The sequence below is a fragment of the Mixophyes fleayi genome, chromosome 6, assembly GCF_038048845.1.
Source record: "Mixophyes fleayi isolate aMixFle1 chromosome 6, aMixFle1.hap1, whole genome shotgun sequence".
Lineage (NCBI taxonomy): Eukaryota > Metazoa > Chordata > Amphibia > Anura > Limnodynastidae > Mixophyes > Mixophyes fleayi.
In genome coordinates, this window is record NC_134407.1 from 170927379 (window position 1) to 170951652 (window position 24274).

The 24274-nt window shown below is 42.1% G+C and overlaps 1 protein-coding gene across 2 annotated transcripts in view; it reads right to left on the reverse strand.

The window, feature by feature from the left end:
- Positions 1-24274, reverse strand: part of TMEM98 (transmembrane protein 98) — a 43191-nt gene that overhangs the window by 11930 nt on the left and 6987 nt on the right. For both annotated transcript variants that reach the window (XM_075177188.1, XM_075177189.1), the window contains exons 2-4: positions 9647-9825; positions 6732-6863; positions 3683-3716 (exon numbers count right to left, since the gene is read on the reverse strand). In XM_075177188.1, the coding sequence (XP_075033289.1) occupies positions 3683-3716; positions 6732-6863; positions 9647-9777 (297 nt within the window). In that variant the 5' untranslated portion in view covers positions 9778-9825. The remainder of the gene's footprint in view (positions 1-3682; positions 3717-6731; positions 6864-9646; positions 9826-24274) is intronic.

Below are 24274 nucleotides of genomic sequence, written 5' to 3' on the forward strand. Positions count from 1 at the left end.
TTTGGGTCATACTGAAAGGAGGTAATTCATATAATAGATCTGGCCAGGTTCTCCCTGGAAATGCCTGGGGCCGTGGGTCACTAACATTTAGTTCTAATGTGAACTATACAGGGCAGGCATTTAGGAGGAGGAATGTGGTAAGATTCAGAAACAAAGGAACAGAGAGGAGTTGCCAGACAAGATTTGTCATATGAGAGTTATTGTGTCACCAGATGGGTTTTGTACCAGCAAACATATTGGCATTAATAAACCAGATAAACAAGGGAAAGATGAGAGTTTTAAACTTATGTCTGATCTGGATTCTGGGCAAATTTCAGCAAGTTTAGGGATGTAGAAGTCTGGAATAAGTTTAGTTTTATTCCAATCTCCAAGACAGTCAGCATAACAGTACTATTTGAAATTAAGCAGTGCCTCCCCAGGACATTGTGGTCCATCCAGTAGGAGTAATAGAACGAGAAAACCATAATTACTATCTGGATTCCAACTTTATATTCCAATTTGTCTTCACAATGTCCTGAGTGGAGAAAGATCACTGTGGTGAGCAAGAAATATTTACTTCGGAAGACAGACTCGTTATGTAGTTCCAGTAGGCAGAGTCATATACCGCTAGCCATGAATCGGATGTTCCATTTAAGATCTACACCTCCTGAATAATGGACTGTAACACTATATGACTGATCGTGTTGGTTAATATCATGATCCACACAAGACTGTGACATTGCTATATGGATTATATCTAACACGATCGCATTTTAAAAAGTGGAATGGTCCCTTGATTTTATAATCAATCCAGGATCAAGGCCTAAAATAGTGCTTTTTGCAGAAAAATGTATTTATATATTTTCCCTATATGTGCATTATAGGAGACATATACAAGATATTTAATAGTTTAACAGGTCCGAATCATAGTTTTTTGAGTTGTTATATATTTTTATTTTATCATGTGATATTGACTTTAATTTACTGTGCTTTTTGTGATTAAAATAAATTTTAATATACTTATATAACTACGGTGATATATTTCTTACCTTAGTATCAGTTTTGCGCTTCTATGTTATCTCTGTTTTTTGTATTTCTTTTAATTGAAGTTGATACACAAGCAACTTCCCCAGTGAAGCAGCATCTTTGATCTTTTTTTAAGTGTTTTAACGGCATTATTAATGGTTTTTGGCAACGGGATTTTTAAGGTCAGTGCTTCGTCCTTACGCCCAACATTGGGTATAAAAGGTTTTGACTATTATCAGGTTGTCTATTTGGCATAGTAAAAGGGCGGAAGATCTCTGGAGCAGGTATCTCAATAAGACAGATGCTTAAGAGATGCAAAATCCTTGGATGTGGGAAGTATGTTGTTGGTCTAGACTAGGCTAAAGCCGTTGATATGGTAAATCATAATTATCTGTGGGTAAATTTTTGTCAAAGTATGGTATACTGGGACAACTTGTTGATTGGCTTAAAACTTTCTAAAAGGATGAGGAGAGCATCCTCTGATTAATGGGTGACACTTTCAGAGTTGAGATGGGGCTGAAGCAGGGTTGCCCTTTGAGTTCCCTCTTGTATGTCTTTGCCATTGACCCATTTCTGAGGTCATTACAAGTGCCTGGTTTTCAAGGTGTATCCTGTGTTCTCCCCAGCACCTATTTCCCAGCTGCTCCACCCAGCTGTTTTTACTTGCCACCCGGCTCTCGGAGCCCAATAGAGTTCTATAATAATACAATAAACCATTATTTATCCTATTATAACAGGCAGTATGTGAGCACTACAGCCAGCAGTGTGTGTTAGACCACTGAGCACCACTCTGACCAGTTCTGGCAGGTGTGGGCAATAACCTACAATATTTTTCATTATTATTGCAAAGTATTACAAGTGCCACCAAACGGCTGCTTCGTAATGCCATAAGCCTGACAAAATTTTCTGAGGAGAACACTGGGTATCCATCCCCACTGCTTGCCTCTGACTGTAGTGGCATATGCAGATGATGTGACTGTAGTGGTGTTTGAGCCTCGGGAGGGCCAGATGAAAACTGTGGTCATCAGAAACTATTCAGAGGCCTCAGGGTCTTTGGTCAACCTTGAAAAGAGTGAGGCTTTCTGGACACAGCAAAGTGATCCTGAATTTGATCTGCTTGAATTTGCAAAGGCCTCCTCCCATATTAAGATCTTAAAGATGGAATTTGGTAAGCAAAATAATACCAAGTTAAATTGGAAAACAGAAATGAAGTGGTGGAAAAACTGAAGGCTGGCCTACAGAGAAAGGATTTCGATGTTAAAAACTTTACTGGTTTCTTTATTTTTGTATGTTTCTGTAATATTTCCTTTGCCAGAACCTTTTTTAGCTAAAGTCTTTAGTCTGTTCTTCCAGCTCTTATGGGGCAAAAGACTGAATCCAGTATAAAGAGGGATAACGTACCTACAGAAAAAGAAGTGTGGTTTGGATATATTGAACCCAATGATTTCTTTGACTCCTTGTTTCTAAGAGTAGATTTTGGAAACTTTGGCTCATTTATTGGTTCTCTGTGGGTTAACAGTATCAGGAATTGGATATTGCCTTTTGCAAAATCTTGGATGTGAGGTGGTAGTCTTAAGAGGGTTAGAGGGATGCACAACTACTTCCCACCATATCTGGAATCTGGTCTCATATATCTGAGGAAATGGGGAATAGAGAATTCTTATATTGAGCATAAGTCAACCAAAGAACTATATTTGAAAATAAGCAGGACCTTCTTTTGTTCCCAGCTTGCACTGAAAGACTATGTTGATAGAACTTTGTTGGAAAGTTTAAAGTTTAAAATGGGTCAAGACTTCCGGCAAAGTATTTTTGACAGGTCTTGATTTTCATTGCCTGGTATGATGTTTGTCAGAGGTAATTTAAAATTCTTAGTCATTTCAGGTAGTAATTATCCTCTGGGTTGTCATCAGGAGAAAACAATGCTACATTTTTGTAGTTGTTTGCCGGGGAAGCAGAACATTATGGAAGGAAATAGCAGATAGACTTAGGATCAAGAACTTACAGTCTTTAAAGTATTTGGATATAGTCTATGGAGTTCTATCAACTATATATGGTATAGACAGAGAGTTGATGTATCTGATTATAGCAATTGTAAAATATTACCATTGGCATACAAGACCGAGAGTATCGATCAACCATGAGCCCATATTTGAAGTCCGTAAATCACACTTTGTGAGAACGAAGGTGAATTAAGTCTTTATAGGTCAAGAAATATAGGAAGTATGTAAAATTATGGGAAGATATTTATCTGAATCAATAACTTAAATGTTGATTGCCCATTTTTCCCCAACATACTCTTAAGCTAAAGTTTTCTATAATATTTTGTTTACAGAAATTCATGTTTCTAATAAAGTTATTGACATCTTAGGGAGGTAACCAATTTGTAAATATGTGGTTATTTAATGTATTGTATCTATGAGCGGATTATGGTTGCTCCATTGTATTTCAGTTGTTTTTTTTATCAATAAAAATCTCCTATTACTTTATAAAACCTCACCCTATAACTTCATATAGCCTCTCCCTATAACTCAAAAGGCTTGCATGTACTTTTCGTCTCGGGCTCTATAAATATTTTATGAATATTTCATCCCCTCCTGCATGTGGTAACATTTTCATATTGTTTTGTATGACTTTTTATCCAAAATTTCAGTATAAACTTTGTATCTAATATACATACCTTTAGGATTGAGATGCAGTGAGACACAAGGCCACTATGAAAATAAGAAAATAAATGTCAAATTATTTTAATGTGATTATTTTGAGAACTTTTCGTTATGTATTCTTTACTTCAGAAAATAAAAATGGGTTCATGCATACACATGATTTATCAGCCAAAATGTGATGAATCGCACTAAACAGTATTATACCCAAGTGCATATTTGGCATAGTGTGCATTATACATACTTGGCTTATTAAGTAGGATTAATAGTAGAACATGTTTAGTAAGAAAAAATGTGACTGAGGCCGGTTTCACAATACTTTGTGATGTCAGCTTACAGCCCTCTCACGAGATAGAGAACTTGAATGCCCCAAATTTAAACTTCTCCCATCTTTCATTCACCATCAATTACACTGTTGCATACTTGCTAACATTTTAAAGCAGTTTTCAGGAACGTTTTACTGCTGAGCCTGAGCTTCCATGCAGTTCATTTTTCCTGACAAATACTGATGTTCCTAGACATTCATTGCAGCTGTCCCACTTGACCCTTTGGAAACCGGTAGACAGAGCAGAAAGGATACAATCCAGACTAGGATACGGTCGTATTCAGTTGAGGATTACATGTTCATCTGTACGATGGTATGTTTTGTATTACTGCTGGTGTCACAAGAATAGACTCAGAATATAAGAAGCATACTGACGTATGTGGACTTTTCCTCTGTGTAACCTGCTATGTTCTGTCATATGGAACATATGGTTGCCAAGAGTTCTGCATCTCCGTACTCTGTTTTCTTCAGAGCAGTCTTCTGATTTCATTTCTGAAGTTCAGCATCGTCATCAGCAAATTCTGTCACAGACTATCCTAACATTATATCAATACCAATGTGAGTGAGGTACATTGGAAATTTGAAGAAAATAAAGCTGAAAATATAACAATTCTGAGTTATATATTTCCATGGGCGAAAACTAGGACTAAGCACTAGATATAAAGCTGTAAGTCTTTGTAGTCCACAATATTTATATTTTTCTCTACAGGTGTCAAACTGGAGTTTGTTGCTACAAATACCTGCAAGGGACATCTTGGCTTGCTCCCAGGTTTGATTCCTCTATGCTCATAAGTCTACTGTTGAGATACACACACCAATCCACAGAACACATGAATTGTTCAATATGTGGCTGGAAAATTTAGCATGTTTCCATAGCGGAATTCCCAATTCTACCTCAACCATGCAGCAGAGTTGACCACAGTCATCCCAGTTCTATTCATATATTATAAAGTCTGTGAAATGCGAATTTACAAATACAGTGGAAAATGGCTTTCATCAACTTGATGAATTAAAAGCAGTACTCAAAGATTGTATTGCCGAAACTTTGCACCTCTAAAATGACCTGTTCAACCATGAAATGTTCCTTGAGGTAGGGGACTTTTTTAACAAAGCAGTTACTGTGAAGTGGACCTCATTTATGAAGGAAAATTGATTGATTGCACCTTAAAAATCCCCTTAGTTTTGGACTGGTACTTCTTGATGGTCAACCAAGAGTATTTCAAATTTCATACCTACTCTCCGCTCTTGAAGTGCACCTAAATTTGCGGATAAGCAGAAAAAACACCGCTTGCACTGGGAAATGTCTAAATGTTTCATCAAAGCCCAACCTACTACCAATTTATACCCAGCCCTTTCATTAAGTTAAACGTTTCCATCTTTTGCCTGAAACCTTGCTCGGGTTAACCTAGTTTTTGTCTTAAATTGAATATGAGAGTGAGGGGATATCAGGCCTGTATTACTGGTAGCATTTTTGTATGTTTGTAACCTTTTTTATTACATTCGTCACAGTGTGCCTAAAATTGGGTTTCTCTGCCAAAATACAACTAGAAGGTGCAAAACCTACCCCAGTACAATTTGGGCAGTTGGTAGCACTAATAAAGTACAATACTGGCAGTTGGTAGCTCTAATAAAATTCAAATGCTCTTGTGAAGTGAAAATGTCTGTTTCTGCAAAGTGAAGAACAGCCTTAAAAATGCGCTCACTTCACCCCTCAAGAATCTTGCTCTGCAGATTGAAATCTAAGATTTGCACTGCTTTGCAAAACTAGATGTAGGCTACAATGCACCTGTAATTTCAAGGAACACCATATTATGTCATCTCCTCTAATCTGTAAGAGCAAACATTTTCTCCTACACAAAAATCATCTTCTTCACACGTTTTGGCAGAAAACTAGATATACCAGTGCAAATCAAGTTGTATATCTCCACCAATGATGTTTTGCTCTATGCATCGTTTGCTCTCTCTGTCTGTATGTGTATGTTAGGCAATTTAGACTGTAAGCTCCAATGGGGCAGGGACTGATGTGAGTGAGTTCTCTGTATGGAATCAGTGGCGCTATATAAATAAATGTTGATGATGACGCAAAGGTTTTGTCCAGGTGCGCTGGTTTCCTACCACACTCCAAAAACCTACTAGTGGGTTAATTGGCTGCTGACAAAATTAACCTTAGCCTGTGTGTGTGTGTATGTGTGTCTGTGTGTTAGTGAATTTAGACTGTAAGCTCCAATGGGGGCTGGGACTCATGTAAATGACAATTTTTTTCGCTGTGGAATTTATGGCTCTATATAAATAAATGATGATGATGACATGCCCCCACCATAGTGGGCTTAGGAATTTAGGGGATACACAGATGTGTTTGGGATAATTGAAACAGACAAAATCCAGCAACTGCTGAATTTTACTGAATTGTTTCTTTCTTCTCTAGTGCTGACCAGAAAGTGTAAGAGACCACAAGAAGTTTCTCCAGTACTGCCCTTTATGCCATGTGGTTCCTTTGTGGCAATATTCTTGCTCAGACAGTAAAAATGTCAGACATATCTATTACGTGATGAAATTTTCCATCACTGATATTTTTCATTAATCCAGTTTTACTGAAGCAGAACCAAGGATCATGGACAGAGAAGCAGTATTATCTAGGGAAAACACATTTACAACTGACGATGCAGTCATTTTGATCTATTCCCACAGACCACCTTGCATCTATGGAAAAAAAGGTTACATTTATATAACTTTAAACTTACGAAGCATCTTCAATCCAGTCTTCATCTTCCAAAATTGCCTCAATTTGTGGGTTTGTAATGACAACATCATCCAGTTCCAGGTCTGATGGCTCAGACTGTGTTTCCATTGCTCCAATTAAATCCACTGTTGGCCTTTTAAATATAAGAATATATAAAAAACATTAAAAGTATCAGCTACTTTATTTTTGCCTTTTCTACACACTACTCGCTGTATACCTCCAATATCTCTATGATAGGGCTGGTAGAAAACTTTTATTCAATCAAAGTGAATATAATATTTCCTGTTTAGTGTACAAAAGGACTCTTATTTGCTAGTGATGGTCATGTGATCACAGCTGAAAACCTTGCAGTCTACAAAAGATCAATGTGGCTTCAAATGGCTTATTCCAACCTATCCTGATAAGCTCTACTGTAGTATCACAATGTATAATCATAATATAATAATGTTTTATTTATTATACATTATTTATTATGCAGCCCATACCCATATAGTAATAACATATGCAGGACAGCTCTGAGCTATATAGAGGTGCAAAGGACCGGAGCAGTGATTGGTGTGGTTTGGCGGTATTTTTACTAAACAGCGGGTTTGGAAAAGTGGAGATGTTGCCTATAGCAACCAATCAGGTTCTAGCTATCGTTTATTTAGTATATACTACAAAATGTCCGCTAGAATCTGAATGGTTGCTATAGGCAACATCTCAACTTTTTCAAACCCGCAGTTTAGTAAATATACCCCTTGGTCTTTGTGTGTGTGTTAAGAGAGTTCAGTGACTCTTTAATAAAGAGGAGTGTCTTTGTCCTTTTTTATATATGTTGTTCACTGGAGCAAATTGATGATTGTTATCACTCATATGTGTTAAGAAAGGATACTAATAGACATTAATAGCCTTGTGTACCAACATGTTGGGTTTATGCTGTCATACCAGACAAACCATAGTTGCCTACTCTCTCACAATGACCACCCAGACTTCCAGGAAGGTAAACTATCCCTCGAATCCCTGCTGTGCCTCCTATATTACAAGAAAATGGCATCCTCTCCCATAAACTGGAATAGGTGTTGTTACACATTTATTAGACAGGATTGTCCTCTAGTGTTGCTCTAGATAAGAAGACCTCTCAGTTTGCCATACATATAGGGGAGAATTCAATTAGCCGCGACATTCCTCAGAACATCACGTTCGCAAGATTTTTACAGAAATATCCGCTGATTTTTTGGGGTGAAAGGAAAATTGAGCAGAAATGTCATAGTAGTAACATTAAAAATGCGCAGCTGCAGGATAATTGAATTCCCTCCAAAGTGATGCATATAGCAGCATGAAGATCAGTACTACAAGAAAATGCCAGCACACAAATGTATTCATTAATTTTTCTTATACCCAGTGTTTTGTCACAATAACTGGCTAGTGAGATTGTACTACACACAGAATATAAGGTTTCTTCTTCCAAAGATAACTGGCTAGTGAGATTGTCCTGTACACAGAATTTAAGAGTTCTCCTCCCGAAGATAACTGGTTAGTGCGATTGTACTACACACAGAATATAAGGTTTCTTCTTCCAAAGATAACTGGTTAGTGAGATTGTGTGAAGGACATATGCAGGGTACACTGGTGGCATGTATGCATATAGTGGTGTCTGTTGCTGGTTTATTATGACCAGGTTTTTTTTTTGGTTTTTTTTTTTGCTTTATTTCAAAATGTAACCATCTTGAAAACTCCTTCTAGAAAACCTGCTTTTAACCCTCTGCAGCACAGATAACTGGCTAGTGAGATTGTCCTGGGCACATAGTATAAGTAGTATAAGGGTGGGAATAAGATCTAGATCTATACTGTGTGTAGGTTATTGCCTTTAAACTGAGCGGTGTGTCGGTCTGTGTGTGTGTTATAATTGCCTACTCTCCCACAATATTGGAAGACCTCCTGAGGTAGGCTAGCCCGTATCCCTGCTGTGCCACAGATGCACTAGCCGGTGTGTGTACATATAAGGAAATATCAAGAAGACTCAAGTGAGTCAGCACAAGGCTTGCATTACAGGTAAGTACATTTTCATTGTACCTTTTCAGAATTTTATTTATTTTTTTGTAGTGATTTGCTAGAAGTCCAAAATGTATTTGTCAAAATTTGCTAGGAAGGTGTTTGATAATTAAACACTTTAGAGCCTATTTATCAAGCCCTATCAAGGCGATAAAATGTTTATTGCAGCGATAGGACATTTTTTTATTTGCTGTATTTATTCACCCCATAATCACAAGAGATTAGGCCTCAAAGCTTCTGCGTGGGAGACCTCATTATTTATCTAGCTGTGCGGCACCAAGTTCACTGCTGCACTGTTTGTTTATCGCTGGCATTGCCATACTTTTACAGTAAAATACAAATAATCTTCCTTTCAGCTCTGCTACACAAACCCCTGTGGCGGCATTCTGCACACAGCACTATAGGTTCCACCTGGTGGTGCTGGATGTGCTCCTGAGCGGCACTAGACATGCCCATGGCTGGAGCTAGACATGTCTCTTTCTCTCCGCACTTTAAGCGGCTAATAGTGTTACTTGCTTAATCTTATTTAAATTATTTTCTAGAAGTAGGCTAGTTTGATACAGAGTGATTACACACTGGATGGTGAAGCTGTGCAGGCCAAATATGGCACACCTGTGTACAGGCAGTGCTGGAGCAAAGTGGGAGAAAGAAAGTGGGAGATGAGATGAGGGGGAAGAGGCAGAGAGAAAGTTGGAGGGGAGGTAGATGGGGGGGATGAGAGAAACAGTAGAGGGGGGATATGGGGGGGTTGACCTATTGTCATGTAGCTTTGGCTAACAATTTAGGCCCAAATACCAACTGGCATGTCGAGGCTCAGTCTCGACAAGCCAAGCAATTTGTTAGTGATCTGGCTTTCACCCAGTATATCACATATATTCTCACTTGTTATTGTAGTGCGTCAGAAGATTTTTTGTCCGGCAGTACCGCTGCCTGCATACCACAACCAGGGCCACAAAGGAAGCCAGGAAAATAGTGGCCAGGACACCAATTGCCACAATCACCACAGTCTCCATTTCTTTACTGGTTGAGCCGGCCAGTCACGTGAAATGAAGTGAAATCATCTGCAACATTGACAAACAAAATGGCTTTGTTATTAGGATTACTTAAGATTTAGAACATTTTACATTTTACTTCTCTGGTGTTCATTTATAAATTGTGATTCTCATATACACTTATTTTTTTACAGTGCAATGTTCAGGTGTGTATATCTATATTACTAGATGTCTATTTGTAAAATGTAAGAAGTGAGACATACACATTTATTGCCGAGTCCCAGCCAGGAAGTTAGAGCCAATTAGGAGACAGCTCAGGGCAGGGAAATAAACATTTCTTTGCATGAGTCACAGGGTGACACGCACACATACTACAGCAGTCTCCAACGTCTCTCCAAAAGCATCAGTTCAGGTCAAGCTCTCCCATACATACTGTAGTTGATAACACTTTAAAATCGTTTACAGGCACACTTTGCTGCTGAACAGGTACACTAAGCATATTTTGTACAGTGCTGTCTATACCAGCCTAGGTAGCTCTCATCATGTTATTTTTCCTGAACTTGACTATGATGTCACTTTAAATATTTCAAGTCAAAAAATATGAATTAATCATTCCACGAGAATAATATTTTACAGTAAGTATTAAATATGTTAAAATTGCCAACATTGCCAAAAATTCTGTATTAATTCCCCAAACTCTGCTTAAGATCCAGGGATGGAGATTGCACTCCTGTATGCCAGTATTCAAGTACAAGAGGATCTCAAGAATCGTTTCCAGTTGAGTAAGGGAATAAATACGCTCTGCCTATACAGCACTTGCCGAATGCACAAACACATTTTTAACTTTTTTTTTTTTAACATGAAATACATTTATCATACCTGCCTACTCTCCCGGAATTCCCGGGAGGCTCCCGAATTTCGGGGAGTCCTCCTGCACTCCCAGAATAGTAGGCAAAACTCCCGAAATTTGGCAAAATTAACAGCAGTGAATGGAGGGGGCGGGGCTTAATCGCGTCATTAAGCTCCGACCCCTCCATTCAATGACGTGAATTTTGGCTTTGTAGAGTGGGGGCGGGGCTACGTTGACGTGAAATGTCACCACACCCTCCTCCTGCCCCATGTCACATGACTTCTCCCCCGGGTCTTAGAAGTAGGCATGTAAGACATTTATCAGTAGGTTATTTATGCCTACTGTGCATAAAATGCATTTTTACTGTTTCTCTTAATTGCAAACACATGTTCTGGCATGCAGCATATGTGAACGTCATCACTCTATACTTCATCTGCCCTGTAGCTGTCATGTGTCTGAGAGATGCCCAGAGACTGAATCGGACGAATGTGTGTGTGCCCTCGACCATGGCAGGCCCCTACTGTACATTTCCTACATGCACACAACCCTTCACTACTTCCGTCTAAATGGATTAAAACATCTGATATTTGTAAAACAGATTCGCTCTTGTAGTGAGCCAAGTCATTTCTTAGTGGAAACTGCTTATGAGATTGATAATACGGTATTTATTCTATCTAGCAAGTGTAACATTGTGATGAAATCTTATGTGATTTTTGTTTATTGATATATTTTATGTATACAGGCGGATGCTCTTGTTTATGAGTAGTTAGAGATATCCCTATAAACTAGTAAGCGATTGTATGAATTCAGTGATATATATGGGTTTTTGGATAATAATTAGAGAGATAGGAATAGAGTGTTTTTATGTTATTAGTGTATGAATTAAACACCTAAGTAATTTTATAGATTGGATTTCTGTGGCTTTTACTGCCCTCTGTGTTTCTATTTTATCTACGGTAGATCTAGAGCGTTGTATTAGGGCTAACGATTACCAGGATAAACTTTTAGAACAGATGGAACAGATGGAGTAGAGGTCTTCACCTGTAGCAGCCAACTTTTCCATAGAGCTTTATGTGCTCGTGGGTACTTAGATGGCCCCAGATGTTAAGCTCTAGCATAGTAAAAGTTTATCCTTGCCGGCAGTACTGCAGCTGGAAATATGAGGCAGTAGACAGGATGATAGTGGGTAGTCAGAAGTAGGCCGAGGTCAGGGTTCCATAGCAGATAGCGTGGTCAGAAACAGACTAAGGGTCATGGCTGGCTGAGCAGGAATATCCAAATAACAAGCCAGAGGTCAGGGCAATTAGCATACAATCGGAGTCCAAAGCAAGCCAAAATGTCATAAAAAGAGATCAATCAGAAGTCAGGTGACTTTACAAAACCAGGTCAGCAATCCACAGCACAGAATACTTTAACCATCAGGGAGGTTAAGTCCTTCCTGCCTTAAATGCTTATGACCCCCAATCAGAAAAGAGGAGGCCAAATCAGCCCAGGAGGCTGTTAATGACTAATAAAAAGATCAAGTGCGTCCGCGCCCAGCTGTATGTGAATGGCGGGACACGTTACTGCTAACAGAGCGTTCCAGCCGTAGCCAAGGTGACGAACAGGACACAGTGGAAGTAACGTCCAGGTCATCATGGTGATACCGAGACACACCCCGGAATTACACAGAGAGTCCCGGCTCGTAATAGTACCCCCCCTTGAGAAGCCCCAACATCATGATTTTCCTAGAAATTGTTTGAAGAACTATATTAGCATGCAGATGTTTCTGAGGCCTCCAAGAGAGTTTCTCTGGGCAATAACTCTTCCAATGTACCAGGAAGTGTACTTGTCCTTGGACTCTTTTGCGGTCAAGAATTTTCTTAATTATGTACTCCTCATCCTGTCAAGATCGAGGGACGACAGGTCTGTGTGCCCGATGAGGCCTGAACTTGCGAAACAAGGTAACAGGTTTGAGCAGTGAACAGTGAAGAGTATTCGGAATGCTGAGAGAACGAGGGAGATCAAATCTGAAGGCCACCAGATTGATTTGGTAATGGCCGGGACCCAGCCTGGGATTACACAGCGAGTCGGGGCAGCTAGGGGCACCACCGCGGCTTGTAACATGCTGTAATAGTTTATTTTAATAACTATGTCTTTTGTGGGAGGAGACTAATTGGCTGTCTTCTATGGTGATAGCAGCCATTTCTACTTTGATATATAATTTCCAATTATTTTAGACTTTGATGGGAGAAGAGTGAACCGATGTATTTACCTTTCTGTGCCTGAAAAAATAATCTTTTTTTTTTTGTTGTGCACATGCCCCTTCCCTTCACCCGTTCCCCCTTTAAATCGTAGGCTGTCAAAAGTATCATTTGCATTTGAAGATAAATTGCATGCACTTGCATTCACTTGAGTATTGTCTGTTTCTGAGTATGCACAGAGCAATTTTACGCAAAACAAGGCACATAATGGTTTTTTTAATGAATCGGGCCTTTAATATCTACTAAAGATAAATTTATTTTAAAATCAGGCAATTTTGCACAGTCTTGCCCTGCTGAGCAATATCATGCTTTTTCTATTTATTTGAATATGCAGCTGGCACAAAAAGCCTTTTTTAAATGCATTGTCTATTGAAATGGATGGTAACATCTCAGTCACTCACAAGCAGCATTCTGACAGCTTGTGATTGGCTGAGAGATTTACAATGGAGATTTGCATGGTGATTTTCCTTTAGTAGATTAGGGGTTTATTTATCATTGGTGGCTAGTTGGTGACAGTAGGTATTATTTTGTATAGCTGCATACCAAAGCAATACAAAATGTATTTCCGCTTCTATTTACCATGCGTGTTGCTCATTGGCGAGCCCTGGTCAAATGCCCCTCTCAAACCAACTATAAACTCCTTCAGGATGATATGACCCCTGTGTGGCTATTATGCATAACCCATCTTGGATCCACAGCATCTTCTCCGGCGGCGCAGGGATTCCATAGGACTCCATGGTAAAGGTAAGCTACCACCATCTTGAGCTGGCATTAGATTTTTTAGGCTGGCAGTGAAAAATAAAGCTTCTTACTGCTTGTTAATTTGGTAGAAGTCTATGGGGACTGCAATGACCAGTGTTAAGCAGGATAAATCTCCGATTTCTCCTACTTTAACCCCTTCATAAATTAAAAGAAGCCAAGTCTTTCGAAGACTGTGAGGTTTGGGAACCAGATTGCTGGACATAACCAGTGGCTGGAGGTGGTTTTGTTCTGGCAAACCTGTCCAGTCTGCCCAAGGCAGTAGTATTTCAGTTCTTGGCTATTATATCAAAAAGGGTACACAGACACAGCAACAGTAACAGGAGCCAGTAAAATAAGGTAAATCCCTTACTAATTAGGCCTTTTAATTTGTGAGTGACCAAGATCTCTATTAGCCTGAATGCACAAGAGGGGATCGTTACACTTTGTTTTAGAGAGATAGGAAATCTAACAGCAAGTAATTAAGGAAATCACAGATGTAAATTTTGTTAAGTATAAATTGCATTTAATACAAGTTTAGAGAACATATTACATCCTGATGCTAATCATTGAATGTAATATCTCAGACTTTGTGGTGCCAGGTAGGAAAGGGGGCCGGATTACCCCTGCCAACATGTGTGTCAGAAACAGTATATAAAAAGCTCTGTTTGACTAAGTAATGTATTATACCATCTGTATTTCTGGATGATCACTAGTACCTCCAACTAGTGTGTAATGTTCGGTGTAAGGACCTCTTGAGCAAATAAACATTACTGCTTGATGATTCTGCCGGACGCCTGCTGTATCCTGTGACCAACAGATAAGAGCTTACACTCTTATCCATTCCCCGGCTGTCCGGTGTTAAACCCAGCGTCTCTTTATCAAAGCTCTGTCCGCTACCCAGCAGTCCTGATCCATAGTAACCAGCCAATCCCCAGCAAAGAGGCGCTGTGGCAGATATACTAGACACCTCGGAGGTAAGCGGTTCTAGGTGCCGTGAAGGAGCCTAGTGGTGTCGGGGAGATTCTTCTTCAGCTTTTGTGCAAATGCCATTTGCAGTTGGCGAGTGTCTGTTGGCAAGATGATACCAGTAGGAGTGGTCAGTAACAGTTGGTTACTGATGGTGAGAAAGAAAGTCAGCTAAAGTGTGCAGGAAGAACATCCATTCATCCTTCTTCCCCTAACAGACTTGTTGGCGAAGTAAGCCCATCCGGTCGCAACTACTTCAAGAGTTCATACGCCTCCATGGTGTCTTATCCTGACTCTGACCTCGTAGCGTACCTCGTAAATGTTACTTTGCCTAAGCTGTGTTTGTCTAGTAATCAATCTGGATTTTTGTATTACAATGAAGGCGATAGATGATGCTGTTTCCTCCAATCATAATGAAAAGGCTCTTGATCTGGGCAGAATTCCTTTTGAGTTTTACAAGAAACACTTAGGGCTAAATTTACTAAGCTGCGGGTTTGAAAAAGTGGGGATGTTGCCTATGGCAACCAATCAGATTCTAGCTTTCATTTATTTAGTACCTTCTACAAAATGACAGCTAGAATCTGATTGGTTGCTATAGGCAACATCCCCACTTTTTCAAACCCGCAGCTTAGTAAATCTAGCCCTTAAGGTTTATTGTCCCATAACTCTTGGAAACTTACAAGCAACTTTCTGGATCAGGCTCTATGTCTCCGTCCATGTCTGAAGCACGTATAGTTTTAATACCTAAATTGGGAAAGATCCTTTGACTTATAGACCCATATGTCTATTGACTACTGATGGTGAAAATATTGGCAAAAATTTTGGCATTGTGTCTCAGTCGGGTGTTTAGTGATCTTGTACACCCTTATCAAACTGATTTTATGTCAGGTAAGTCAACTGCCATTAATCTGCATCAGCTGTTTTGTAACCTGCAAATGAGTCAAGAGGGGGCTGATGAGGCAATAGTGGTGTCGTTGGATGCTGCTAAGGCCTCTGACTCCATGGAGTGGAGGTACATTTGGGCGGTTATGACTAAATTTGGTAGAGGGCCTGTATATGTTAATTGGGTGCGACTGCTTTATTCCTCCCTGGCTGCTAGAATCTGTGTGAAAGGGGCACAAGGCAGGGGTGCCCTCTGTCGCCTGCGCTATTTGCATTGGCTATAGAGCCCTTGGTACTTGTGATAATGGCGTATCCAGACAGTAGTGGTCTACCTGTTGGGGACAGGATTATTATTATTATTATTATTAATATTTATTTATAAGGCGCTACAAGGCATCCGCAGCGCCGTACAGAGACAAACAAAATCACAATACAATGGGAGACAGCACAGTACAGTAAACACAGCAACTCAGTACGCTCAATGCACAGCTAGAGAGGGCGGGGAAGGGGGAGGGAGGATCCGAAAATGACGGGGCCCAAGAAGGGGGGCGTGGAAGACAGGGAGACCCCCAGGGGGGAGGAGGGAGCGAAAGTGGATGTGGGGTGGAGGACCTTTGAGGAGGAGGGCTAAGTAGCTGGAGAGCAGAGTTAGAAGTGGTGGAAACAGGAGGAGAGATGGCCCTGCTCAGAGGAGCGTACAATCTAAGGGGAGGGGTGGACAGACAGAGAGACGCAGGGGAGAGAGGGAGAGTAGGGGGACAGAGGCAGAAGATAAGGTAGGAAATTAAGTGGGAGACAGAAAGGCTTTAAGAAAAAGGTGGGTTTTTAGGGCCCGTTTGAAGCTGGATAGAATAGGGGAAGTTCTGATGGAGGGAGGGAGCTTGTTCCAGTGGAGGGGGGCAGCGCGGGTGAAGTCTTGGATACGCGCGTGGGAGGAGGTTATAAGGGGGGAAGAGAGGCGACGGTCAGAGGCAGAACGGAGAGGGCGGGATGGAGCATGAATAGAGAGGAGGGTGGAGATGTAGGGTGCAGTGGAGTTGGCGAGGGCCTTGTAGGTGAGTGTGAGGAGCTTAAAGAGGATTCTGAAGGGGAATGGGAGCCAGTGAAGGGCTAGGTAGAGGGGGGAGACAAAAGAGGAGCGGCGAGAGAGGAAAATAAGCCTAGCTGCAGCGTTAAGGACGGATCGAAGGGGATCGAGATGAGAGTGGGGGAGGCCAGTGAGGAGGAGGTTGCAGTAGTCCAGGCAGGAGATGATCAGAGAGTGGATAAGGCATTTGGTGGCATCTTGGGAGAGGAAGGGCCGGATGCGAGCGATGTTGCGCAGCTGGAAGCGGCAGGATTTAGCAAGAGAGAGGATGTGGGGGCCAAAGGAGAGAGAGGAGTCGAGGATGACACCAAGGCAGCGAAGTTGGGGGACAGGGGAGATAGAGGTGTTGTCGACAGTGATGGAGAGGTCAGAAGGGGATGGGGTATGAGAGGGAGGAAAAACTATGAGCTCAGTTTTGGCAAGGTTAAGTTTGAGGAATCGAGAGGACATCCAGGAGGAGATGGCAGAGAGGCAGGCAGACACCCTAGAGAGGAGGGAGGGAGAGAGATCAGGAGAGGAGAGGTATAGTTGAGTGTCGTCAGCGTAAAGGTGGTAGCTGAAGCCGAAGAAGCCGAAGGAGCTGATGAGTTCACCCAGGGAGGAGGTATATAGAGAGAAGAGTAAGGGTCCCAGAACAGAGCCCTGAGGGACCCCGACTGGAAGGGTGGATGGGGGGGAGAGAGACCCAGAGGTGGTGACAGAGAAGGAACGGTGAGTAAGGTAAGAGGTGAACCAGGACAGGACTGGGCCGGAGAGGCCGAAAGACTGGAGGGTGTTGAAGGAGGAGGGGGTGGTCAACGGTGTCAAAGGCTGCAGAGAGGTCAAGGAGGATGAGAAGGGAGAAGTGGCCCCTGGCTTTTGCAGAGAGGAGGTCATTGGTGACTTTAGCCAGGCCAGGAGAGTGCTAAAGGTGGCAAAGAGGCGGCGGGGGTTAGAGGACTGGGAAGAGATGAGGGATTTAAAGAAAGATTGTTTAGCGAGTGAGAGGGCAGAGCTGTAGGATGAAAGGATGAATTTAAAGTGGAGGAAGTCAGCCAGGGAGCGGGATTTTCTCCAGTGACGTTCGGCAGAACGGGAGCATTTTTGGAGGAAGCGGGTAAATTTGGAGTGCCAAGGTTGGGGTTTGGAGCAGCGGGGGTGGACGGAGTGGGCAGGGGCAACCGCGTCCAGAGCGGAGGTGAGGGTGTGATTGTAGAGGGAGACCGCCTGGTTGGGGCAGGCCTGGGAGGAAAGGGGAGAAAGGAGGGTATCGAGAGAGGAGGACAGAGAGGCAGGGTCAAGAACATCGAGGTTGCGTATGGACAGAGTAGGTTTGGGCAGGGGGAGGGGAGCAGGAGAAGAGGAGAGAGAGAAGGAGAGGAGATGGTGGTCGGATAGAGGAAAGGGAGAGATGGAGAAGTCGGAGAGATTACATAGGTAGGAGAAGACAAGATCAAGGGAGTGACCAAGGCAGTGGGTAGAGGAGGAGGTCCATTGGGTGAGACCAAGGGAGGAAGAGAGGGTGAGCAGTTTGCTGGAAGCAGGGTAGGTGGGGTTGTCGATGGGGATATTAAAGTCACCGAGAATGATCAAGGGGAGATCGGAGGAGAGGTAGTGAGGAAGCCAGCTAGCAAAGTTGTCAAGGAAGAGGGAGGTGGGGCCAGGGGGGCGGTAGATGACAGTGACGCGGAGATGGATGGGGTAGAAGAGGCGGATGGAGTGAGCTTCAAAAGAGGAGAAGGAGAGGGAGGGTTCAGGGGGAATGACACGAAAAGTACAGGTGGATTAGAGGAGGAGGCCAACTCCACCGCCAGGGCGGGCACCAGGCCTGGCGGAGTGGGTGAAGGAGAGGCCACCATAGGAGAGGGCAGCGGGGTAAGTAGTATCAGAATCGGAGAGCCAGGTTTCAGTAACGGCAAGAAGGTTAAAGGAGTTGGATAGAAAGAGGTCGTGGATAGCAGTCAGCTTGTTGCGGACGGATCTGGCATTCCAGAGGGCACAGAAGAAAGGGGGAGAGGAGAGGGGGGAAATGGGGATGAGGTTAGCAAGATGAGCAGCGCGCGGGGGATGGCGGGGAGGAACGGGAGAGGTAGGGCGGGGGGAGAGTATGGGTATGGAGTGAGAGCGGGGAGGCATAGTAGGGAGAGAGAGTAACAGAACAGTGAGATAGTGGGGACAGTGAAAAACAGGTAAGAACAAAGGCAGGAAGACAATGAAAAGGTGGAAGATAATACGAATTAGGAAGATAAAACGAATTAGGGCGTGGAGGGCATGGAACAACAGTACAGTGAGATAATAAGGACAATGAAGACAGGTAAGAATGATAGCAGAACAGTAAGATAATAAGGACAGCGGATAACAGGTAAGAATAAGCAGGGAGACAATAGCAAGATGGAGGACAATAACCAATTAGGGCGTGGAAGGCAAAGAATAATAGAAGGAGAGGTAATAAGGACAATGGAAATAGGCAAGAATAATAACAGGTAAAACTAGTTGCTGGTAAATATAAAATCAGGAAAAACAAGATAAAGGCATATAAATAGTAGAATAATAACAGGTAAAAAGTAGAAACTTGTAAATGTACAATCAGGAAAAACAAAATAATGGCATATAAAATAATGTTTTATATGCAGTTGATGCAGTTAAGCCAGGGATTCAGCAGGAGAAGGGTTAACTGACAAGCCGGGTCGGTACACAGTTGATCAGTTGCTGCAGATAAGCCAGGGATTCAGCAGGAGAAGGGTTAATTGACAAGCCGGGTCGGTACACAGTAGATCAGTTGGTGCAGATAAGCCAGGGATTCAGCAGGAGAAGGGTTAATTGACAAGCCGGGTCGGTACACAGTAGATCAGTTGATGCAGATAAGCCAGGGATTCAGCAGGAGAAGGGTTAATTGACAAGCCGGGTCGGTACACAGTAGATCAGTTGGTGCAGATAAGCCAGGGATTCAGCAGAAGAAGGGTTAACTGACAAGCCGGGTCGGTACACAGTAGATCAGTTGATGCAGATAAGCCAGGGATTCAGCAGGAGAAGGGTTAATTGACAAGCCGGGTCGGTACACAGTAGATCAGTTGGTGCAGATAAGCCAGGGATTCAGCAGGAGAAGGGTTAATTGACAAGCCGGGTCGGTACACAGTAGATCAGTTGATACAGATAAGCCAGGGACTCAGCAGGAGAAGGGTTAATTGACAAGCCGGGTCGGTACACAGTAGATCAGTTGATGTAGATAAGCCAGGGATTCAGCAGGAGAAGGGTTAACTGACAAGCCGGGTCGGTACACAATAGATCAGTTGGTGCAGATAAGCCAGGGATTCAGCAGGAGAAGGGTTAATTGACAAGCCGGGTCGGTACACAGTAGATCAGTTGATACAGGTAAGCCAGGGACTCAGCAGGAGAAGGGTTAATTGACAAGCCGGGTCGGTACACAGTAGGTCAGTTGATGTAGATAAGCCAGGGATTCAGCAGGAGAAGGGTTAACTGAAAAGCCGGGTCGGTACACAGTAGATCAGTTGATGCAGATAAACCAGGGATTCAGCAGGAGAAGGGTTAACTGACAAGCCGGGTCGGTATACAGTAGATCAGTTGGTGCAGATAAGCCAGGGATTCAGCAGGAGAAGGGTTAATTGACAAGCCAGGTCGGTACACAGTAGATCAGTTGATACAGATAAGCCAGGGACTCAGCAGGAGAAGGGTTAACCATTTAACCCTTTAACCATTTAACAAGGATTGATACCATTGCACTTTAAATGGACGACATGTTGTTATTTTTATTGTTGTTATATGTTGTTATTCTTACACTCCACCCGCTCTCTTACATGTGGTGATTAAATTTGGGACGCACTCTGGGCTACAGGTTAACTGGGATAAATGTAATACTTCTTCACTTAATGGGACTTGCCAGGTCGGTCATGTTGTCCAACTTCCCCTGCAATGGACCTCCAAATTTATTTACTTGTGTATCTGAATTTCTAGTGATAGGAGTTGCTATATAGAATATATTGTTCAGCCTCAAATTGACCATTTGAAAATTAGGATTGTCATGGATACAAGTGGGAGATGGTGTTATTTGCCAGTATTTGCACTGCTGACCTAGGAGGGGCGGTTTTAAACCCCCGGTGTACAATAGGAACCACCGTAAGGAGGTTTGGACTTTACTGAAAGGGACGTGCAGGTCGCAGTTCTCCAAGTCAGTTACTGATTAAGTAAGTAGGTGTAAAGATAGTGGTGAAGATGGTCCAAGTTCAAACCCAGCCGAGAGCGTAGTACAGAAACAATATCCAAAGGGTGGTCAGGGAAAGCCAGACCTCTGAAGCTAAACGGTAGCAGCAGAACAGAATCGGAATTTAAGAAGGTAGTCTAAACCAAGCTGTGTCAGGAACCAAAAGACTAGCCAGATGCTGGGAACAGGGAGAAGGTACACAGGAGCAGGATACAAGGGAGAGCACTGGAGCAGGATTAGACCTAATACTTTGGCACCGTAATGGTGCCAGGGTCTCCTTTATATCGGAAAGCTAATTGGCTGTCTTCAGCGGTCGGTGATGTCAGAGACTGCCGCTGGAGCTCAGGATCAGGCAACGGGGTGGCCGTGGTGAAGGCGACCTTCTTGCTGAACAACAGGACGTGCCCTGGCCACTGAAGACAGATGACCGTCTCTGCATGGCAAAGAAGAAGCAGCGTCTGACAAGGATGCATGCTTGGAAACAATTGCTGGTTACAGGTCGAGTCAATCATTTCAAAATGATCCTGCAGCTAAAGTTCCTATATGTCCTGCAACAGGTAGCGGTTTATGTGCCTGTATTTTGAAAAGTAGACCTCTATATGTCATCACTTGTATGGGTGGACAAGTGGGTTTGCATTACTTTTACCTATTTGAATAGATCCAGGGGAACAGGAGGACTTGCGTTCCCAAACCTCCACTTGTATTATTATGCTTCACAGTTGGTGCTTATCACCATGTCTCATCCATCTATTCGATTCTTTTAGATGAGTTGGGTGCTAATAGTCTCTTGGGATTCCAAATCACCCGGGAGGCTAATCTGGGTCTGGTTAGTGATAAGGACTTGAGAGCGCTTATAAGAGCACTTATAAGGTTACCGCGTCTGCAAACTTTAATCAGATCTAAGTTTTCATCCTTCATAGGGAATGCTTAACTCCTACACTGCTATCTAAATTTGGTGGGAGGCATGTGATAACTCCAAAGCGTAGTAGTCACCAGGGCATCTTTTGGCATCTAATCTGAAAAAGTGTTTGAGTTATGGGTTAAAGTTATGGGTTGCATATTAAAGCCAGGAGTCGGTGTGCCCCCAATAAATCCTAGAATGTGCCACTTTGGCCTTCATCTGACGGGCATAATGGATAAATTTATCAGACAATTACTGTCTACCTTATTTATGTTAGCCAAAGTCGTTATTGTTAACAAGTGGATGGAGCCTTAGAGGCCAATATATGTGATTGGGTCATGTACACAAGTCATAATATGTTGGATGAATATGAAAAGATTTGGCACAGGTGGAGAACACCTCCCTTTGTCCTGGAGAAGTAGCGGGAATTGGATTGCTCCTTATGATTTGTTTTGGACGGACACCCATCATTCTCTGTTGTTTCCTTTTCTCTGTATCAAATATTTGCATTGCTAATTGTAAGGTATACTCTTGCATGCACACTGTGTTGTCCTTTTTTACCTCATTATGTGCATGCATTTTGACTTTGTAGAGACTTATGCTTCATTTGCTGTGCTCTATGTTTGTACATTCTATGACACATATTAAGTGCCCCTTAGTTTTGTTATATGTGGGTTTCTCAGAAAAAAATAACAAGAAAACCAATAAAATTTGTTGGTTTTTATATCGCCATACTCTGGAAAAAGCAGTTTTCTCCAGATTTTATCTAATCAATAAATAGACCTTTCGGTGAATTGAGAAAGAAAATCACTAAAAATTTGATCAGAATCAACCTTTGATAGATCTCCCCCTTGGTGTACTATGCAGTTGGTCCAAGATGAGAAAGAGGAACATTTCCAAAGAAGATAAAGGGACAAATCTTTAAAGTGTTTGTGACTTTACCTGTAAATAATCAACAGTTGGCAACTATGCTATGCACTAAAACCTGTATACACAAAGTCTCTTATTACCTTCTCACGGATTTGCTATATTTGGAATATTGTTGCATTTCCTATCAAAACATTAAAGAGATCTTTTCACCAAAATCTGGAATCTCTCCTCTGGGTTCTCTGGTGTATTCAATGTTGACAAGTATGCTGTAAATATAGTGGTCAAGTTATTCTGCTGTGTGGTGTGAGAGTCTACTTAGTAATGATGGAAGATGTCACTGATTTAAAAAGTGGAAAAAACAACAGTCATAAAAACCTGAAAAATCCTCACTTTGCATCAAATCTGAAGTACAGCCCAATGCCTGATGGTGCCCAGGTTTCAAAAGTTGCTGCTGATAGCAGAAAGTATAGCATTGGTGGAAAGGCCCAAATCTTTAAGCATTCATGACCATATGAATAGGCTGCTGTAGAAGATGAAACACAGCGCTGTGTAGGAATAGTCAGGAAATGCTCAGAAATATGTGGGAAAACATTGTTTAGTTGTTCTAGAGATGGGTGGGCTTGGATCCGAACCAGCCTGAACTTCACCTATCACCTGCTCGGCTCGGTACTCTCGCGCCAATTCGGATTAGAAAACGAGGCAAAACGTCATTGTGACGTCGTCGGATCTCGGAGCCTGGTTCTCGCAATATTTGAAATCTATAAATGCCCGTCTCCACAGCAATCCATCGCCATTTGACAGAGGGAGAGAGCAGGGTTAGGTCGCAGGCAACATTAGAGCAGGGAACATTAGAGCAGGGACAGAGCAATTATTCTTGCAATTCTTCTACCAATTCTTCTAGCAATTGTTATAGCAGTAAGAGCGGAGGTAGAGGCATTTTTGCAAACATTACGAACTATTTGGGGTGTCATATTCCCTCCTATAGAAACTATTTTCTGGCTGCAGAAAGTACTATCTAGCAGCACTATCTATTTAATATTTTACACTACAAGTGGTTTGGGGTGTCCCATATTCCCCAGTGTGAACAAACAATTTTTCTGGTGTTGAAAGTGTTATCTATCAGCACTATCTATTTAATATTTTGCACTACAAGTGTGTTGGGGTGTCCCATATTTCCCAGTGTGAAACTACAATTTTTCTGGTGCTGAAAGTCTTATCTAGCAGCACTATCTATTGAATATTTTGCACTACAAGTGCTATGGGCTCATTAAAATGGATTCAAATCAGTCCACATATAAGCAGGATCAGCAAGCAGGTGCTGGCACCAGTCTTGATGGTAGTCTTCCCTGTACGTCATCTGGTAAAGCCTATGTAAAAGTACATAGTCTTTTTAAATCAGGGAAAAAAACCCACCCAAAAAAACCCAAATATAAGTGTAGAGTGTAATCTACCCCAAATAAGTAAGGGACTTGGGGCATTTCTATATCATGTACAGTCTTGAAAGGCTGCTGTTTTGTCAATTTCACGATAAGAGTAGGGTGTCATACACAGACAGACACCAAACTGCCTTTGTCCATTTCTATTTATATTCTACAGTCTATAACAGCTGAATTGTTTTCTATTTTACTACTAGTGGAGAGGGGGTCTGATACAGACTGCCACCAAACTGCCTTTGACCATTTCTATTTATATTCTACAGTCTATAACGGCTGAATTGTTTTCTATTTTACTACTAGTGGAGAGGCGGTCTGATACAGACTGCCACCAAACTGCCTTTGTC